Source organism: Leopardus geoffroyi, chromosome C3, assembly GCF_018350155.1.
Source record: "Leopardus geoffroyi isolate Oge1 chromosome C3, O.geoffroyi_Oge1_pat1.0, whole genome shotgun sequence".
Lineage (NCBI taxonomy): Eukaryota > Metazoa > Chordata > Mammalia > Carnivora > Felidae > Leopardus > Leopardus geoffroyi.
In genome coordinates this window covers 4,730,675-4,749,073 of record NC_059338.1, presented here as the reverse complement: position 1 = coordinate 4,749,073, position 18,399 = coordinate 4,730,675, and the positions used below count along the sequence as shown (strand labels likewise).

Below are 18,399 nucleotides of genomic sequence, written 5' to 3'. Positions count from 1 at the left end.
CTCGCTCCCTCCAGATGACGTCGGTGGCCAAGGTGTACTACAGTCAGACCACTCAGACGGAGAGCCGGCCCCTCGTGGGCCCAGGGGTCCGACGGCGGAGGGTCCTGACGAAAGACGGCCGCAGCAACGTCAGAATGGAGCACATCGCCGACAAGCGCTTCCTGTACCTCAAGGACCTGTGGACGACCTTCATCGACATGCAGTGGCGCTACAAGCTTCTGCTCTTCTCCGCGACCTTCGCGGGCACCTGGTTCCTCTTCGGCGTGGTGTGGTACCTGGTGGCCGTGGCCCACGGAGACCTGCTGGAGCTGGGCCCCCCGGCCAACCACACCCCCTGCGTGGTGCAGGTGCACACGCTCACGGGGGCCTTCCTCTTCTCCCTCGAGTCCCAGACCACCATCGGCTACGGCTTCCGCTACATCAGCGAGGAGTGCCCGCTGGCCATCGTGCTGCTGATCGCCCAGCTGGTGCTCACCACCATCCTGGAAATCTTCATCACGGGCACCTTCCTGGCGAAGATCGCGCGGCCCAAGAAGCGCGCCGAGACCATCCGTTTCAGCCAGCACGCGGTCGTGGCCGCCCACGACGGGAAGCCCTGCCTCATGATCCGCGTTGCCAACATGCGCAAGAGCCTCCTCATCGGCTGCCAGGTGACGGGCAAGCTGCTCCAGACCCACCAGACCAAAGAGGGCGAGAACATCCGGCTCAACCAGGTCAACGTGACCTTCCAAGTGGACACGGCCTCGGACAGCCCCTTCCTCATTCTGCCCCTCACGTTCTACCACGTGGTGGATGAGACCAGTCCCTTGAAAGACCTCCCCCTCCGCAGCGGGGAGGGGGACTTCGAGCTGGTGCTGATCCTGAGCGGGACGGTGGAGTCCACCAGCGCCACCTGTCAGGTGCGCACCTCCTACCTGCCCGAGGAGATCCTCTGGGGCTACGAGTTCACGCCCGCCATCTCGCTGTCGGCCAGTGGCAAATACATAGCCGACTTCAGCCTTTTCGACCAGGTTGTGAAGGTGGCCCCTCCCAGCGGCCTCCGAGACAGCGCGGTGCGCTACGGAGACCCCGAGAAGCTCAAGTTGGAGGAGTCCTTCAGGGAGCAAGCGGAGAAGGAGGGTAGTGCCCTAAGCGTGCGTATCAGCAACGTCTGATGGCCCGCGGCCCCACCACACCCACCCCGTCTCTCTGGTCTTTCCTCTTTCGGCAGCCCGGGTGAGGGCTGTGGATACCCAGGCTAGCCGGAGAGCCCCCGGAAGCACCCATTCTCCACTCCCTCCGCTTTAACCTGGCGGCCTGTGGGTAGGCGAGGCCAACTGGAGTCCGAGCTTTCCTTCCATCGTCCCCCTTCGGCCCACCCCCACCCGTCCCCAAGACACGCAACTCCCCGACACCAGGATGGGGGAAGGAGAGGGAAGATTAAGGCTGAAGTGGCTCAGAACGCATCAGCCATGCTTGGAGACTCACATCAGGAGGACCACGCAGTTGGATGGATAGACTCCCCCCCCGCCCCCCACCTCCCACCGCCACCACCACCACCGTGAAGTTTGGTGACCCGGGGCCGGAGCCCCCACCCGCCTCTCATTTCCCACCCAGCTAGTTCCCTAAGGCAAGACTCTGATGGTTGTTTTGGAGTCCGCGCCCTCAGAAATACGGGAATCCGGAATTAATTGATCCTGGGTTCTCTACCAACCCCCGTCGAAAGGAGTCAGGGTCTCTTATAGCGTAATTTCTGCTGGCACATTCTGACTAGAACCTTGGTCACCCCCGTTTTCCTCTTTCTATCTTCTCCAGTGGACCCGGTCTTAGGATACCCCGTTTTCTCACAAAGCCGCCTCTTCTCTCAGAGAATAGAGGTTGACGGGCGCCCATCCCGGAATCTGAACCCTTCGGTGTGGAGTGACGAATGCAGAGCCCTAGTCCAAAGCCCTGACCCTATCCTCCAGACAGCCCTGGGGGGGGGATCTGTCTCCTGTGACCCGTGGATGGGATGGCCCTTGCCGGTATGTTCCCAACCCCCACGGAAAGGTCTGGAAATGGTGTTCCAGGTACTTACAGGGCACAGATTCCCAAGGAAAGCGACACTAACCCTACCATGCAGGATGAGTACATTCTCAGACCTCCAGACTGCTGTGTGGAGCCTCTGGGAATTGGGGGCGCTTTATTAGGGTTTGGGCTGGGGCAGAACTCTGGCTGGTGGACACCATTCTCCCTGTCACCCTTCTGAAGTGTCAGCTGTTTCACTAGGCAGTGCTGGGAGGGAGGGAGACTATATTTCCTGACCCAACCACCGGGGTCTCCCTGAGCCATTCCCGAGACTTGGGCAAAGTGGGCACCGGTCCCATCTCCACTCCCCTCTGCCGTGAAGAGGAAGAAGTTAAAGGGTACGCTTTAGATCCACCTCAGGCCAGTCCTTGCTCCCTGGTGGGGACTGTGGGAGGGGCCAAGAAGGGCGTTTGGGCACCAGAATGTTCTCTAAAGCCCCAAACCCCAAGAGTGCCTCCTGGTCTCATTTAGGTGCCAAGGAACTGCTCCCGTGCCCCCACGGTGGCTTGGCAGAGAGTCCTTGTGCGAATGCAGTGGCAGTTTGTTAAGATGGACTCAGCCAACTGTTACGAGCTCCAACACTCGCACAGGCCGTGGACACGCGTCTGCGTGCCGAGCTTCGGAGAAACACACGGTTCTGAGGCTGGACCTGTGGTCACGGCTCACGCGACTGCACCAGGCCCTCTTCTACGCAGCTCTCCTTGAGCTCAACTCCACTTTGAAACTGAAGACCCTTCGTTCTTCCCTGGCCGTGAACCCCACCAACGCTCCCTAGCTCGGAAGAAAACGAGAACCAGAAAAACTTGAAAATCTGCTACAGAGAACAGAAGGCAAAGAGCCAGGTTCTGGGCTCTCGACTTTATTCAACGTTAGACTTACCTGATTTCTTTCTGTGTGTGAGGGTCCAAAATACTGGAGTGTGCGTGTGTGTGTGTGTGTGTGCGCGCGTGTATCTTCTCCATCAGCAAGCCATCCTATGCTAGTTTCTTCCGTGCACGGCTGTGTCCCTCCTGAGGGAAATCCTCTCTCCCGAGCGCCCTGCTGTCTATTCTAGGCCCCCAGACTCAGATTCTTGCATAACAAAATAAGGACATTTTCTGCCTTAACCTTTTTGATTCTCCTCCCAGACCCCAGACTTTGCTCTAAGCTGCACTTTAAATCATACTGTCCTTTTAACACAACCTGGCTTCCTCAGCCATGAGCCTCCCTGGAGGACGCTTCCCCCCCACCCTAACCGGCTCTTTGTATCACCCCCTCTTCCTCGGAGCTGAAATCCTTTCTCCGGCCGTCGGACAAGCTTTATAAGCAGCCACGTCTGGTGAGCAGTGGGTCCCCTGACCACAGCAACCATGGACTTGGGATGTCAGGAGAGCACTGGGCACCCATGTTAACCGGGAGATTCCAGACGGGCAAAACAAGCGACAGGGCGGGTACTCAGGGTGTGACGAAGACAGAGGGTGGTGCTGAGGGACCTGGTGAAATCGCGAAGCCGGAGTCTCCCTTGGACTAGCGGACGAGTCGTAGGCGGAGGCTTGGGAAGTAGCACGTGGGACAAATGGAAGGTTTACCTAAGGAGAAAGCGACAGAGATAATATATATATGTAGACAGATGTATGTATATAGATGTTTATAGGACCAAATACACTGAATGTACAGAAAGGAGATCTTAGCACGGGGGCAGTTCTGTTGCTCTGGTTCGGGGGGGAGGGCTCCCCGGATTTCCAGACTTCTGCCCAGTGATCCTGGTCTCCATGCGGAGACAGCTGATGAGGCTTTCAGGTTTGAGGACGGGAGAGGGAGGCGTGGAAGCCGCTCTTCAGACGCCCATGAGGCTGCTGACACCCCCTGCGTGCTGAGGCCCGGGAGGAGGGGGACAGGAGGACACGGGGGGAGGACGCCTGGGCCATGGGCATCTAGAGTCCACTTACGCTGCGCGCTCCACCCCAGCAGTGTCCTGTCACTGTAGCACTTTTTTTTTTTTTGGTTTTAAAATAAAAAGCACCTTCTGTTTCCTGGTCTTGAAGTCTGCTGTATTTCCTTCTTCTACGGGGGGGGGGGGGGGGATGCAGCCCTAGCCCCGTGGCGCGCGGGCGGGGTGGGGGGGCTGTCACACCAGAAGCTGACCCCCCGGGGGGGTGGGAGGCATGGATGGGGACGTCCCCACCCTAGACTCCAAACGCCGGGACTGCACATGTGTTGGGCTGCGGACGAGCCCCGAGGCAGAGCCCCAGCCCTCTCCCTAGCTGCATCCGGCCCCGACACGGTCTATGCCGGGAGTCCTACTACCGGCACCGGGCACCGGGCACCGGGCACCGGGGAGGGCGGGGTGAAAAGGGGGAGTGGGGCCATCTGCCCCAGGGGAGGGTGCAGTCCCACGGGAGGCTTCTGAAATCCTGACTCTGTGCTTCACGTCGTTAGCCACGGCCCACCCCTGCCAGCTAAGAAGACGGTGCAAAGATTTCCCTGTGAGGCCCCAGCAGGGAGGGGCAGGCAGTTCTCACACCACTGCTGCAAGTCAGTCGGGGACGCTGCCCCCTCCCCTCGGCTGCTACCCGGTCCTCCCCGCGCCGGTTAACCTAGTTTCTCTGTAAGAAAACCCACCGCCCGGGCTGTAGCGTCCGCACGGCCCGTGGGCTTCGGATCGGCCGGTTCTGCCGAAGCACAGTGTCCAGGGACGGCTTTTCCGTTCCCCGCGTTCAGACGAAACCAGCTCTTTTTACCTGGTTAAAAAAGACGTGAGCTTCTTTGGCTTATTTTATTTTAGTCTGTTCACAACATGCTGCTAAACGAAATGGGACGAATCTCTGCTCTAAGTCGAAGCCAATCCTAGTACGGGGCCGAACTCACAGGCCTGAGGGAAGGGAGGGTGGAGTGAGGCAGGGACGGAAGAAGGGAGCATGTGGCCAGGCCCCTCCCCTTTCCCACTTCCCTCCCTCCTTCCGGGAGCTCCCTTCATCAACCTCATCAACCTCGGGGGGCCTTTAGTTTAGCAAATCCCTTTCACACTCGACTTTGGTTTTTTTTTTAAAGACCCAGAAATCTGGATATTGGCTCAGCTCAATCCGGGAAAGCCCAGGTGCTTTGGGTCCCGGGCACCGTGCCCTTCCAGCCGGTGATTCACGTGCCAGATTTCCCTTCCATGCTACTGCGTGCACGCACTCCTCACACATCCTCGAGGCTCTCCAAGCCCGTTCATTTAACTGTGGGGCCTCTTGCCCCGACATGCAGAGAAATGGGTTTCTCTTCTACGCTTACCCAGCACTCGCCCAAGAAAGATCTGGTTGTCAGTCCCCGGTCCCGAGCCCTCTCTGACAAGAAGTAACACATCCCGGAGTCACTGACTCCTGTTCCCTAGAAATGGAAGGACAGAGGGAGGAGGAGGGAGAATACGGGTCTCGTATCATCATCAACAGATGTTTTACCCACGACATCTCTGCAACACTAGTTTAGGGACGAGCCAGTCGTAAGACACGGGAGACGGAGGATGTACGAAACATCCAGTCCCTCAAACTTTGAAGAAACTTGCAAACTTGTGTGGAAAACAAGACAGAGCAACAAGTCATGGGCACCGAGGCCAATGGCAGGTAGCATCCACTAAGGACCAGGTATGCCATTCACAACATGTGCTAGAGAGTGAGACCTCGGGGGACAACAATACTTCACAGGGACAAGCACCAGGCAAGGGAATGATAACAATCTACGAGGTCTGGCTAGAACACATTTGATGGAACATTCAAGAAAAATCAGCAAATGCTGAGTTCCTCTTATGTGGATGGTAAGAGTACCATTCGAGGAACAGGGATAGAAGACACGACACCTGCCATGAGGGATGGACGGCCTCACTGGGCTTTGCTCTGCTCTCCTGTGCAACTCCCTCCTGTCCGCCAACCCCAAGCCTTGCTAACTCTTACGACGCCCTTCTCAGACCAAAACGCCTGTTAAAAGCTATGGCTTGGGGCGCCCGGGTGGCTCAGTCGGTTGAGCGTCCGACTTCGGCTCAGGTCATGATCTCGCGGTGTGTGAGTTCGAGGCCCGCGTCGGGCTCTGTGCGGACAGCTCAGGGCCTGCAGCCTGCTTCGGATTCTGTGTCTCCCTCTCTCTCTCCGCCCCTCCCTTGCTCATGCTCATGCTCTGTCTCAGAAATAAATAAACATTAAAAAAAAAAAAAAAAAAAAGCTATGGCTTTGCCACATACCCCCCTTTCATAGCACTTATCAGAGTGGCAACTTCACTTGTGAATGGATCTCACCGATGTTGGTCTTGCTCACCAGACTTTAAGTGCCATGTGAATGGGACTCATGTCACTGTTTGGTCACGGGCACGGCTGGCACTTAGCCCAGGACCTGCATGTATGATACTCAAGAAGAAGGGAAGAGGGAGGGAAGGAACTTGCCTGGAGTTCACAGCGCTAGTACACAGTGGAGCTCATACGTCTGTTAAACGCCCACAGAAGACTTAGCTAGCAGATCTCCTAAGGCATGACGCAATTAACTGATTACAAACAAAAAATAGAACAGACACTAAACTCTACTGTTCTTTTTTTTTTTTTTTTAATTTTTTTTTTCAACGTTTATTTATTTTTGGGACAGAGAGAGACAGAGCATGAACGGGGGAGGGGCAGAGAGAGAGGGAGACACAGAATCGGAAACAGGCTCCAGGCTCCGAGCCATCAGCCCAGAGCCCGACGCGGGGCTCGAACTCACGGACCGCGAGATCGTGACCTGGCTGAGGTCGGACGCTTAACCGACTGCGCCACCCAGGCGCCCCTAAACTCTACTGTTCTGCAACGAGAGATCATTTCCACTAGTTAAGGTCTAGGGAGAGTTGACATAGGAGTAGAGGTTGGAATCCGGCATCCAAGGACCAACAGTAGTTAAGTAAGTGAAAAGAAATTCGGCCTTTTGTAGACGGTATAGCATGAGCAAAAGCATGGCAGGAAGAAAGCACAAGGCTTAAGTAAGGGATGGGTAATAAAGCCGTAACAGAGGGCTTTATAGGTGAATAGACGGCAAAGGTAGGGTAATGGAGGGCCTGAATGGCACGTTAAATGGCCCATTATTTTTTTCTGTAGGCAGTTGGGAGCCATTGAGAATGTTTGAGGAAGGAAAGGATCTAATTAAAGTGCTGTTTATGGCTATCAGCCTAGCAGCAGGATTGAGAGACAGGAGACACTAAACCAGTTAAAAGACCTACAAAAGCTTGGGGGCAGGGGCGGGGCGGGGGGCGGGGGGAGGTAAGCACCACAGACCCTCGGGTAGTGTAGGTGGTCAGGACGTATGATTAAGTGGAGTTGTTGGAGGTCTGGACTAAGGTACAGGATGCTAAGCCTGAAAAGAATTAGGAATCGATCAAAAAGAAATGACAAAGCAGGAAATATAAGCAAGATCCATGCAAAAGAGTGACTGAATCGATCAGTATTCCAGCAGAAACCAGATGGTGCACTCCAAGGGCTAATATGGAGAGGACTCAGTGAAGGGATTTTTACAAAGGTGTGGGCAGGGCTAATAAACCAACAAGGGCTGGTGAGGCACCCAGGGACTCCCGACAGCAGGAAGCCTTTAGCAGTCTTAAACCTGCCCGGAAGGTTACTGGAACCTGGTGAGAGTTGGAGCCAAAGGGAGGGGGCTGGAGTAGCTCCAGTGGAAGTCAGGGTCTCAGGCAGCCGAACTCAGCCACTGCCAAAGATCTGCTAGTCCCCCCCCCACTGGCCTATTCTGATGGGGAGCCAGAGGGCAGGGGAGGCCGCGTGACGCTGCCCAGAACAGGGCAGAAAAGATGGAGAGTAGATCTGGAAAGGTAATGAGAGCAAGACAGTATGATGACCAAGGTCAAGGCACCGGCCGAGGAGGCTAGCTAGGGACAAGCTACGCATGTGCGTGCTTTCCCTAGCCACGAGCTCTAAAAGGGTGAGAGCCTAGAGGCAGACAGTGAAAGGGGGGAGTGTTAAGTAATTGCTCAAAAGGTAATCCACACGTGAGCTTTGAAAAAATGGTAGCTCTTCCAGGAGGAGGTGAGAAATAGAATCCCTAAGCCCAATGCCAAAAGCTCGGTATGGGCCCCTTCAAGCCTGTGGTTCTGTCCCACCTAGAAGCAAGGAACAGAAGTTGGACCTCCCCGTCCAATTTATTTGCCTGAACTCCAGTCCCTTCTTCAGTCCCTCAACTACTGTCTGTATCTCAGCCCTTTGACTGCAGTGCTCCAAGCTGAGTTTCTTTTGGTTAGCTGTTTCTTATTTCCTTATCTGTCCAATGTGGTGCCTCTCACCTATTAATAAATAAGCTCTAGAGGGTCAGATGGTTGGGGCCTTTCTGCCACACTACTAAACCAACTGTGCCAGAGGAACCCTTAGTTAATCCTCAGACATCCACCTCCCCTAACTTTCTGGGACTAAGCCTCACTTATGTACCACTGGCAGATGAGAAGAATCATCAGAGCAAGGATCACAGTGAGAGTAAATATGAGAACGATGCATACAAGAGATCAACGAGAGGAGGCAGAGAGGGAGATCAGACTGCACCAGCAACATTTTATTTGCAGGTTAGCCACACGGTAGTTAGAGATGATCTGAGCCAGGGGAGCCTGGGTGGCTCAGTCGGTTAAGCGTCCGACTTTGGCTCAGGTCATGATCTCACGGCTCAGGAGTTGGAGTCCCACATCGGGCTCTGTGCTGACAGTGCAGAGCCCGGAGCCTGCTTCAGATTCTGTGTCCCTCTCTGGCTCTGCCCCTCCCTGCTCAATCTCTCTCTCTCTCAAGAATCAATAAACATTTAAAAAAAAAAAAAAAATTAAAAAAAAAAAAAAGATCTGAGCTAGATAGAATTGCTTTTGCTTTCCAGCTCTGCCTTTAGGTCATGATGTGACTTAGGAAAACATTACTTGACCTCCGTTAAGTCCTGCTTTCTTCATTTGGGAAGGCAGGGTATCCACCTTGCGTGGTAAGTGTCGAGCACGATGCCTGACACACTGCAAACAAGGCCTCAACAAAGCCGGCTGTTTGAAGTCATCGTCACCACCATCACCAGCAGGGTGATGCACTGTCACTACAGACGCAGCCACGGTACCAAAACGACAGTTAAAAGGAACTATCCACCTAAGGCACGTCATTACACCGAGGCACACAAAAGGAGAAAAAGGTATCGGGATATAAATATGGAGTGTCCACGATTAATACGGTTCATCCACAGGATAAATGTAAATTGCGTGACGGATGAACGGGGCAAGGGAGAGCAGTCCTGGGAGCTGCACGTGAGGCTGAATGGACTCACCTACTCTGTAAAACCTGTAAGTCAATATCTGCCCGACATTTCTAATGTGCCTAACATGGCAGTCAATTATGAGTGACTGAAAAGAAACTAAGGATAAGATATCATCCCTAACCTCAGAAACCCAACAATCTCATTGAAAGGTTACGAATAGAACCTGAAATACATGAGGACATCCGGTGGTTCTGCAGACTAAGTGCAGTGAGTGTCCAAGAAGGGAAAGAGCTAATGGCTGGAGAAATTCAGGGGAGCACGGTCGGGGGGAACGGGGAGGAAGGGGGCAGAAGCTGAGACAGGTGAAGGACATCAGAGAGAGAAAAGGGCTGGGAGCAGGGAGTCCTCCGAGGATGCCACCCTAGAGGGACTCTGGTCCGAGGACGATCCAGATTGCCCCGCAGGTGCCGGACCTGCTGTTCTGCTGCACCTGTGACGTTGGGGCAAAGAGGAAATGGCTGTTTCCACGCTCAGTGCTCACAACAGAGAGCACTAAGCATGGTCTGTAGCCCCACGTGCCCCACAGCTGCCGCGGAGGCAGTTTTTATGTGCACGTGGCAGGGAGACCTACCTTTGGGCTCCCAGCTGGGAACGCCGAGCAAGGCACTAACCGCTTTGGTTTTCAGGTTCTTTGTCTATAAAAGGAGACTTGTCATGAGGGTTACAGGAGATGTGCAGAGATGAGCATGTGACCGGCCTCTGGCACAACGGGACTGACCAGGAAGAGGGTCTTCCCCTCGTGGAAGTGCTCATTCTGTAGGTCTGTCTGGGGTAGGGCTTTCTGGAAGTCCGGGCAAGTGTGTTGTGTACCCCCGGCTGCTAGGAGTGGCCTGTGTCCTGCCGTTGCTCCCTGCGGGGGCTTCCCGGCCCTGTGCCCACACACCCTGCTCTAAGGACACTTGAGACAAACAGAGAACTCTTAGCTGAACAGGAGGCAGGCTGGGAAGGAGAGAGACAGCCTAGGGCCACACCTGGCTTTGTCCTGCCAGGGAGACATGATGGGGTGACGGGCAGCGAGCAGTGGGCTAACTATAACCCTATAAGCAGCCCTCTAAACCAGGGCACTGGAGAGTGGAGGGGTTGGTTTTGGTAACGCCACTGCGGGTAGCGGGTGTGACGACGGCTAAAAAAATAAAAATTTTAGATTAAAAAAAAAAAAAAAAAAAAGGAACGTCCAAAATCAATTCAACTTGTACAGAAGGCCTACTACCAGCCTGCTAATGTGTTAGGCGCTGAGGCACAGAAAAAGAACAAGATAGTCTCTGTTCGCAAAGAACTCAAGGCGTCCCGACGGAAAACGAGGGAAGCGGGACGAACAAAAAATCGGGTATCACAAGGCAGCGCGACAAATGCTGTAACAGAGACTGGTCATTCCATAAGAGAGGGCCGGAGCACCGGGATGGCAGGCACCGGCCAGGGCTTAGGTAGCAGGCAGGGTCTCGTGCGGGAACGACCTAGAGCTTAGAGGCCCCTGCACCCCAGTCCGTCCACCCTCGGCGGAAAGGAGGCAACTACGTCACACTGCGGATGAAACCATAATCTGAGAGCCAGGACGTGCTTTTTAAGGCCGGAAGGGTCGAATTGCTGGCTGGGGACGGGAAGGCCACCCTGACACAAGGAAGGGCCAACTCCGCAGCGGCGAGACCCGGGGACACCTTCCCCGCTCCCTCCCACCCAGGGCTGCCGGACAAAACAGCAGCCGTCCAGTTCGGTTCCAGTCCGGGCACACGAGGCATAGTTTCAACATACAGGCGCTTCCCGAGTACTCACGGGGCCCGCACGCTGGGCCCGGCCCACACGCCCCGGTTCCCGGCGGGCTGGCGGAGGGACGCCCGGCAAGCGATCGCGGGTCATCTTCCCTTCATCCGCGGGTCTCCGGCCCGGGGGACGCGGCCCGAAGTTCGTCCCGTCCCGGGCTCCGTCTCCGCTGACCGGAGATGCGGCGGGGGAACAGGCAGCACGCGCAGAGCTAAGCCGCCGCGACTCCGGGACCACGCCGGCCGCCCTCCGGGAGCCAGGGCACCACGCCTCCCTCAAGGTCCGGAAGTCCCGCCCCCCGCCGAGGGAAGGCGCGGCAGCGACACAGCCAATCCAGAGGAAGGCACGCTCGGCCGGGCCACTGAGAGCGCGGCGCGGCGCCTCCGACCGGAAGCGGGGCGGGGGCGGGGCCTCCTGCCGGAAGCGACCGCCCGGCCGAGGTTTCGGTTGGCGGCCGGCGGGTGGGAGATGCGCCCGCGAGCGGAGGGCGGGCGTTCGAAGGCAGCTCGGCGCTGGGGCTGAGCGGCTGAGGCGCCGCGCGGTCATGGCCCCCACCAAGCCCTGGGGAGAGTGGTTCCTGGGCCTGCGGGTGCCGCCCGCCGGCGTCTTCGGGGTGGCCTTCCTCGCCCGGGTGGCCCTGGTTTTCTACGGCGTCTTCCAGGACCGGACGCTGCTCGTGCGGTACACGGACGTCGACTACCGGGTGTTCACGGACGCCGCGCGCTTCGTCACCGAGGGGCGCTCCCCGTACCTGCGGGCCACGTACCGCTACACCCCGCTGCTGGGCTGGCTGCTCACGCCCAACGTGTACCTGTGCGAGCTCTTCGGGAAGTTTCTGTTCATCAGCTGCGACCTGCTCACCGCCTTCCTCCTCTACCGCCTGCTGCTCTTCAAGGGGCTGGGCCGGCGCCGGGCTTGCGGCTACTGTGTCTTCTGGCTCCTTAACCCGCTGCCCATGGCGGTGTCCAGCCGCGGCAACGCCGACTCGATGGTCGCGGCGCTGGTGCTGGCGACGCTGTACCTGCTCGCGAGGAGGCAGGTGGCGTGCGCCGCGGTGTCGTACGGCCTCGCCGTGCACATGAAGATGTACCCGGTGACCTACATCCTGCCCATCGCCCTGCACTTGCTCCCGGAGCGCGGCGGCCACCCCGGCGACCCCGGCCGGCCCCGCTGCCCCTTCCAGGCCCGCCTGGACGAATTCCTCAAGAGGCTGTGCAGTCGGGCCGTGCTGCTCTTCGTCGCCGTCGCCGGGCTCACGTTTTTCGCCCTGAGCTTCGGCTTCTACCAGAAATACGGCTGGGAGTTTCTGGAGCACACCTACCTGTACCACCTGACGAGGCGGGACATCCGGCACAACTTCTCGCCCTACTTCTACATGCTGTACTTGACCGCGGAGAGCCCGTGGAGCTTCTCCCTGGGCCTCGCCGCCTTCCTGCCGCAGTTCCTCCTGCTGTCGGCCGTGTCGTTCGCCTACTACAGGGACCTCGTCTTCTGCTGTTTCCTGCACACGGCCATCTTCGTGACTTTTAACAAAGTCTGCACCTCCCAGTACTTTCTTTGGTACCTCTGCCTGCTGCCCCTGGTGATGCCGCTGGTGAGGATACGGTGGAAACGCGCCGTGGTTCTCCTGATGCTGTGGTTCATCGGGCAGGCCCTCTGGCTGGCTCCCGCGTATCTCCTGGAGTTTCGGGGAAAGAACACCTTTCTGTTTATCTGGTTAGCTGGTTTGTTCTTCCTTCTTATCAACTGTTCCATCCTAATTCAGATTATTTCCCATTACAAGCAGGAACCCCTGGCGGAGAGAATCAAATATGACTAATTGGTACTCCCGTTCTTCTGCCACTTCTAGTACATTCCGATGGTGCCGAATGGGCCAGAAGAGAGCTTTGGAGACATTTTTGAACATCCTGTGCACGCTGGTGAAAGTTCAGTTGGGAGCATGAATCCCAGCCCCCAGGGAGATTCAAACGAATGGTTGCCTTGTGTATAAAGGGGACTCAATAATTGAGGTCCACCTCTAGGAAATCTTAGGCCTCATTCATCGGGAACACGATGGGAAGGAAAGGTTACTTGTTTCAACACCGAAAGGCTGATGAAACTATCAGATGCCAAAAGGTTTTTGAAGAAAAATAGAGGAATGTAGTCAGTCCCGGGGTCTAAGCCAGTATTCATACCAGCTACACTGTGCTGCAGAGTCTAAAGCTGTCTTTTCTTTTCAACCCCCCACTTTTTCTTTTGAAAGCTTTCCCAATAGCTGTGAAAACTCGCGGCATGTTCCTAAAGTACAGCTTTTAGATGCAAAGTGGTAAATATTAACTCTTGTGCTTAGGTTGGGAAAGTTCATTCTGTACTAAAAGTGGGGGCTTAGAAAAGAGCCCAAAGAATTTAAACTGTAATCATGTTTCACATATCTGTTTCATTACTTAGTTTTTCAGCACTTAGTCTCATGGTATTACACTACCATTTGGTTTTATGCAAAAAGGATTAAATTAAAATTCACCCATCTTTAAACTGAAGTCATTACATTATTTTAAAATAGCATCTTGCTTTTGATGTTTGAAGTCCACAAACTATTAAGGACATTTTAGTGTTCTTTTATACCCCTTTGTTTTTAATTTTCTGATTGCTTTTTTTTCTAGTTTTCATTTTTTTTTTTTAATGTTTATTTATTTCTGAGAGACAGAGAGACAGAACGCTAGCAGGGGAGGGGCAGAGAGAGAGGGAGACACAGAATCCGAAGCAGGCTCCCTGCTCTGAGTTGTCAGCACAGAGCCCTACTTGGGGCTGGAACCCATGAACCGTGAGATCATGACCTGAGCTGAAGTTGGACACTTAACCGACTGAGCCCCCCAGGCGCCCCTAATTTTCTGATTGCTTAAAAATATTTTTCGTCTGGAATTTAAGTGAATCTTGTGTCATCTGTGTTGCGAAAATGCAAAGTAGTAGATTTTAAGTGATAAAAAAAATTACATTGTTAGTAAAGTGTTTTCCAGCTTAAAAATACCCCTCTGAAGAAAATTCTATGATGGAAATGGAGACCTGTGTGGGAGGCTCTGGAAAGCATTAAGAAGCATCATTAGTCTTCAGACCAGGAAATTGAGGGAGAGACTGTGGACCTGAGGCTTTGCTGGGCAGATCCATTTCCCTTATTACTATCATATTTCTAGGAAACAATGTTTTCTGAGTTTCAAACAAGCAACCTAAAATTTTTTTTAGTCCCCATCTAGGTTGGGGACTCCCTAAGAAGCTAAAATGTAGGAGTTTGCTTCTGTAGTTTTAAAAGATGAGTAATTAAGTGACATTGTTCTTTCATAGTAAAACACACACACACACAGCGCACAACTTTAGAGAAGTAGTATATTTCATGTCAGTTCCGGCCAAAAAGAGACTTTGAGAGTAATGTCTGCAGGCTGGTCATAAACAAGAATGCTGTTACTGGGAGCACTTCTTTGATGGATGTGTTTTGGGACCTGCCATTAGAAGGAGGGAAAGAATGGGTGGTTTTGCATGGGTTGTTGTTCAGTGAAAATAGCAGAGACCATTAATTGTTGGAGATGGTGACCGTTCTTGGAGCATCTAGTCTCATATCCCATGTTAGGTCTTACTTTGAGTACTCTTCGTATGTGATTGTTCATTAGTTGCCTTCCAGCCATGACTTTTTTATCCTTTTTTTTTTTTCATTCTTTTGTAATAATAATTAAAAATGTTTTTGGTAGAGAGGCACCTGGGTGGTTCAGTTGGTTGAGCTTCCGACTTCGGCTCAGGTCATGATCTCACAGTTTGTGGGTTTGAGCCCCGCATCAGGCTCTGTGCTGACTGCTTGCTCAGAGCCTGGAGCCTGCTTCAGATTCTGTGTCTCCTCCTCTCTCTGCCCCTCCTCCCCTGCTCACGCTTTGTCTCAGTCTGTTTCTCAAAAATAAAAATAAATGTAAAAAAAAACAACAATTTTTTTTTTGGTAGAACTGGTGGGAAAGGGGTGGGAAACATGGAATTCCAGTATCCCAATATAATTGTCTTTTTGGTATTCCAGACTGTTTTTTAGATTGTCATAAGTATATTCACTTATTAATTTCCCAATTTGTTTACTTTAATATTCTGTTTTTGTCGCGGCTTACTCTGTACTTACATTGAAGTTGCTGAGTAACACTCCCATCACACGGATGTTCACATCATAAATAGGTCAGTCTTCCCCTGTGAAACCTCGACAGTTGCCTCTAATCTAAGACTTTAAACGTTTTCCATGTCTTAGATCATTCCCTTAACATTCTCAGAGTGTCTGATATTCTTAGAAGTCGGTGGAGTTCTGCTGGGATCTTTGGACAGAGCTTCAAGTGCGGAACCTGCCCTGGGGGGACATTCTCTCCCAAAGAACTGTGGGCATTTCTCAAAAGATGTAGAGGCTGTTTTGCAGCTCGTAGGATGCAAACCATTTATAAATTCATGAAGTGATTTTATTTTGTCTCTTGAGGGTTTTCATTTTTTTCCTTTTTCTTCTGGTTTTATAAAATCTCTTCTTGTCTTCTTTTCACTTGCAGTCTTTTTGGTGTCTTTAGTAGTCCTTTAAGAACACCTTAAAATCGTATAGGACTTTGCCTTATTTCCTACACAATTCTTTTTGTTCTAATGATCAATGTACCTTAAGATCAATGTACCCATTTATAGATAAGCGCTAATTATTAGCATATGAGGCACCGTACTTAAGAGAATCTGTTCTAAACCCAGCAGACCACATGGCTTATTTTCTTCAGTAGTTGCCTTACTGTCTTCAAAATGTCCTTAAATATCTCTAGATAAATTTCCTGGATTAGGTACATTGGAAAGGCTCATATTCTCCCGGCCCCCACACAAGACTCTTAAAACCGTAGATTTTAGTTACTGACTTCTCACCATTTGGCTGAATGACTCTGTGACATAACATTGTGTCAAAAGTTGGATAAAACTCGTCTTGCAGTTAGTTTTCTGCACCACCACCCAGCCTCAACCATCTGTACAGTGGGTGGAAAAGGGAAAAGATGGAAAATTTCACATGGGACAGTCTCTAAATGCAACCTCGTGTTTTTGTTTGTTCCCCAATGCTTTATTATGAACACTTTAAACACGGCCCATAAACCTCCCATCAAAGTTCAACAATTAGTGTTTTGCTGTATTTGCTTTATTTACACATACTATTTTTTAAGTTATGACTATTATTTTTTTTTTTAATTTTTTTTTCAACGTTTATTTATTTTTGGGACAGAGAGAGACAGAGCATGAACGGGGGAGGGGCAGAGAGAGAGGGAGACACAGAATCGGAAACAGGCTCCAGGCCCTGAGCCATCAGCCCAGAGCCCGATGCGGGGCTCGAACTCATGGACCGCGAGATCGTGACCTGGCTGAAGTCGGACGCTTAACCGACTGCGCCACCCAGGCGCCCCTATTATTTTTAAATTAATGCTCATTTTTGAGAGAGAGCGGGGGAGTGGCAGAGAGGGAGACAGAGGATCCGAAGTGGGCTCTGTGCTGACAGCAGAGAGCTGGATGTAGGGCTTGAACTTAACCGTGAGATCATGACCTGAGCCGAAGTCAAATGCGTAGCCGACTGAGCCACCCAGGCGCCCCCTATTTTTATTTTTTTTTTTAGAGAAAGAAGGAGAGAGAGTGCAAGCGGGAAAAAGGGGCAGAGAGAGAATCTTAAGCAGGCTCTGTGCTCAGTGTAGAGCCTGACGTGGGGCTCAGTCCCACAACCGTGGGATCGTGACCTGAGCTGAAAAAGTCAGACCCTCAATAACTGAGCCAGCCAGGCACCCTATACATATTATTTTTATTATTTATTTGTATATATAATTTTTTCTGAACCATATGAGGTTGCGAACATCAGTGAACTTCACCGGTAAATTCATCACACATCTAGAAATAGTCTTTTCTTACAAAACTGTAATATTGTTATATCATTTTAACAGCCTGTACGTTTTCTAGTTTCTCCAATTATTTTGTGTTTAATCTTAAAGAATAGACCTTGGATTCTCCGGGAGAGCGTGCTAGAGAACCTGTAATTAAGCATTTTGGGTCTTTTCCTGGTCTTTACAACTAAGTGAGAAGCAAAGGAATCTACCTCCCATCGAAGTCGAACAAATAATTCTTTGGTGCGCATCTTTCTGTCTCCCTCCTAGGAAAACCCGGGGTAGGCATCATCCCTAAGAAGTTTTTCAGATAAAAGATTATACGTGTTTCGCATTCCTTGTATCCACCCCTCCCCCACGACAACCGATGGACTGATTTTACAACGTGGTGATGGTTAACTTGTGGCTTTTCATGATTCACTGATTCAGGATCCCTCTTCTGCCGTATGTGGCTTCGGTTCATTTTCACGGCAACGCTTTGGTGTTGGAGTTGGAGCTGGCATTCGTACTCCCGTTTTACAGATGAGCAAAGAGGCTCAAAGATTAGATGACTCACTAAGTGTCCGGGCTAGAATCTGACGAGAGTTTTGCCTGACTGCCCTACTCCTTCCATTCTGTTACGTTTTGGATTTTCCCCGGAGTGCGCAGGCCCGGTAGATGGAGATTGCCGCAAAATAAACAGGACTCAGCACTAACTGTCACAAACGTCGGCCAGTGTGTCCTTCCTGAACTTGCAGTATCTGCTCGAGGGCCAGTTCTCACTTGGGCGGAGGTTCCCGCTGGCCCCAAACTTGTTTTTAATCATCCCAGACATGTAATAATCCCCTCCCACGTCCAAATCCTCTCCCCAGATTTTATTTTCTTTGCGACGGCTGACTTGATAATGCCCTTTCTCTCCCTGGCCTGGGCTAAAGCTGATTTGCAGAACCTCGCGTTAGCCCCGCTGTGGTAGATCAAGCTATGGAAATTACGTGACCGTAATTTCCAAAAGGTAACTGATCATGATTAGATTCCTCTCGCTCTACTGTGTGTGTGGATTCATGCATTTATAACTCATGACCAAGACTTGAGAGTTTGGCATATGAGGACACAGGTTCAGATAGCTGAGGTTCAAGTTCCAGTGTGTGACCTTGGGCGAGGTCCTTTTACCTACTCGGACTAGTTTTCTGTCTGTGAAGTGAGGACGATACCATAATCCTCGGGATCGTCTGCAAGGATTAAATGAGCTACTATCCCGGTGTTGGCACAGGGCTAGCCATTCCATATCGCCTCCCCAGCTTTAACATCTGTTTACAAGCATTTAAAGAAGGAGCTAATGTGGAGTCTAGATGTAAGCCTTCCTCCCCTCCCCCGACCTCTCACCCCACCGTCCCGGTCTAATGGATATAGGAAAATAACCTGGACTTACACCAAATAATTGTTTAAGCTGCCCGTTACTATGACTTTATTCCTTCTAACGT

At 52.3% G+C, this 18,399-nt stretch overlaps 3 protein-coding genes and 1 non-coding gene across 10 annotated transcripts in view; 3 read left to right on the top strand and 1 right to left on the bottom strand.

The window, feature by feature from the left end:
• Positions 1-4,069, top strand: part of KCNJ10 (potassium inwardly rectifying channel subfamily J member 10) — a 29,545-nt gene extending 25,476 nt beyond the window's left edge. For all 7 annotated transcript variants that reach the window (XM_045455093.1, XM_045455094.1, XM_045455095.1 and 4 more), the window contains one exon: positions 15-4,069. In XM_045455093.1, the coding sequence (XP_045311049.1) occupies positions 15-1,154 (1,140 nt within the window). In that variant the 3' untranslated portion in view covers positions 1,155-4,069. The remainder of the gene's footprint in view (positions 1-14) is intronic.
• LOC123585796 lies at positions 2,862-11,606 on the bottom strand. Its single transcript, XM_045454263.1, has 4 exons — positions 11,073-11,606; positions 5,313-5,397; positions 4,648-4,766; positions 2,862-3,614 (listed from the first exon to the last, which is right to left on the bottom strand). Exons 1-4 carry the CDS (start codon positions 11,604-11,606, stop codon positions 3,294-3,296), a joined length of 1,059 nt encoding a protein of 352 aa, XP_045310219.1. The 3' UTR covers positions 2,862-3,293.
• LOC123587113 lies at positions 9,695-9,821 on the top strand. Its single transcript, XR_006707167.1, has one exon. It is a non-coding gene; the product is annotated as a small nucleolar RNA SNORA43 (small nucleolar RNA).
• PIGM (phosphatidylinositol glycan anchor biosynthesis class M) lies at positions 11,587-13,571 on the top strand. Its single transcript, XM_045455098.1, has one exon. It carries the CDS (start codon positions 11,605-11,607, stop codon positions 12,877-12,879), a length of 1,275 nt encoding a protein of 424 aa, XP_045311054.1. The 5' UTR covers positions 11,587-11,604; the 3' UTR covers positions 12,880-13,571.
• Positions 13,572-18,399: the final 4,828 nt, after the last annotated feature.

Bases quoted from the DNA above. Each gene is read 5' to 3' on its own strand.
- PIGM (XM_045455098.1), top strand. From the start codon at position 11,605: ATGGCCCCCACCAAGCCCTGGGGAGAGTGGTTCCTGGGCCTGCGGGTG.
- LOC123585796 (XM_045454263.1), bottom strand. From the start codon at position 11,606: ATGACCGCGCGGCGCCTCAGCCGCTCAGCCCCAGCGCCGAGCTGCCTT. The intron at 5,398-11,072 runs GTGAGTACTCGG...TTCCATTTCTAG, and splicing joins GGGCCCAGCGTGCGGGCCCC to GGAACAGGAGTCAGTGACTC. The intron at 3,615-4,647 runs GTGGGTTTTCTT...CTTTCTCCTTAG, and splicing joins CGGACGCTACAGCCCGGGCG to GTAAACCTTCCATTTGTCCC.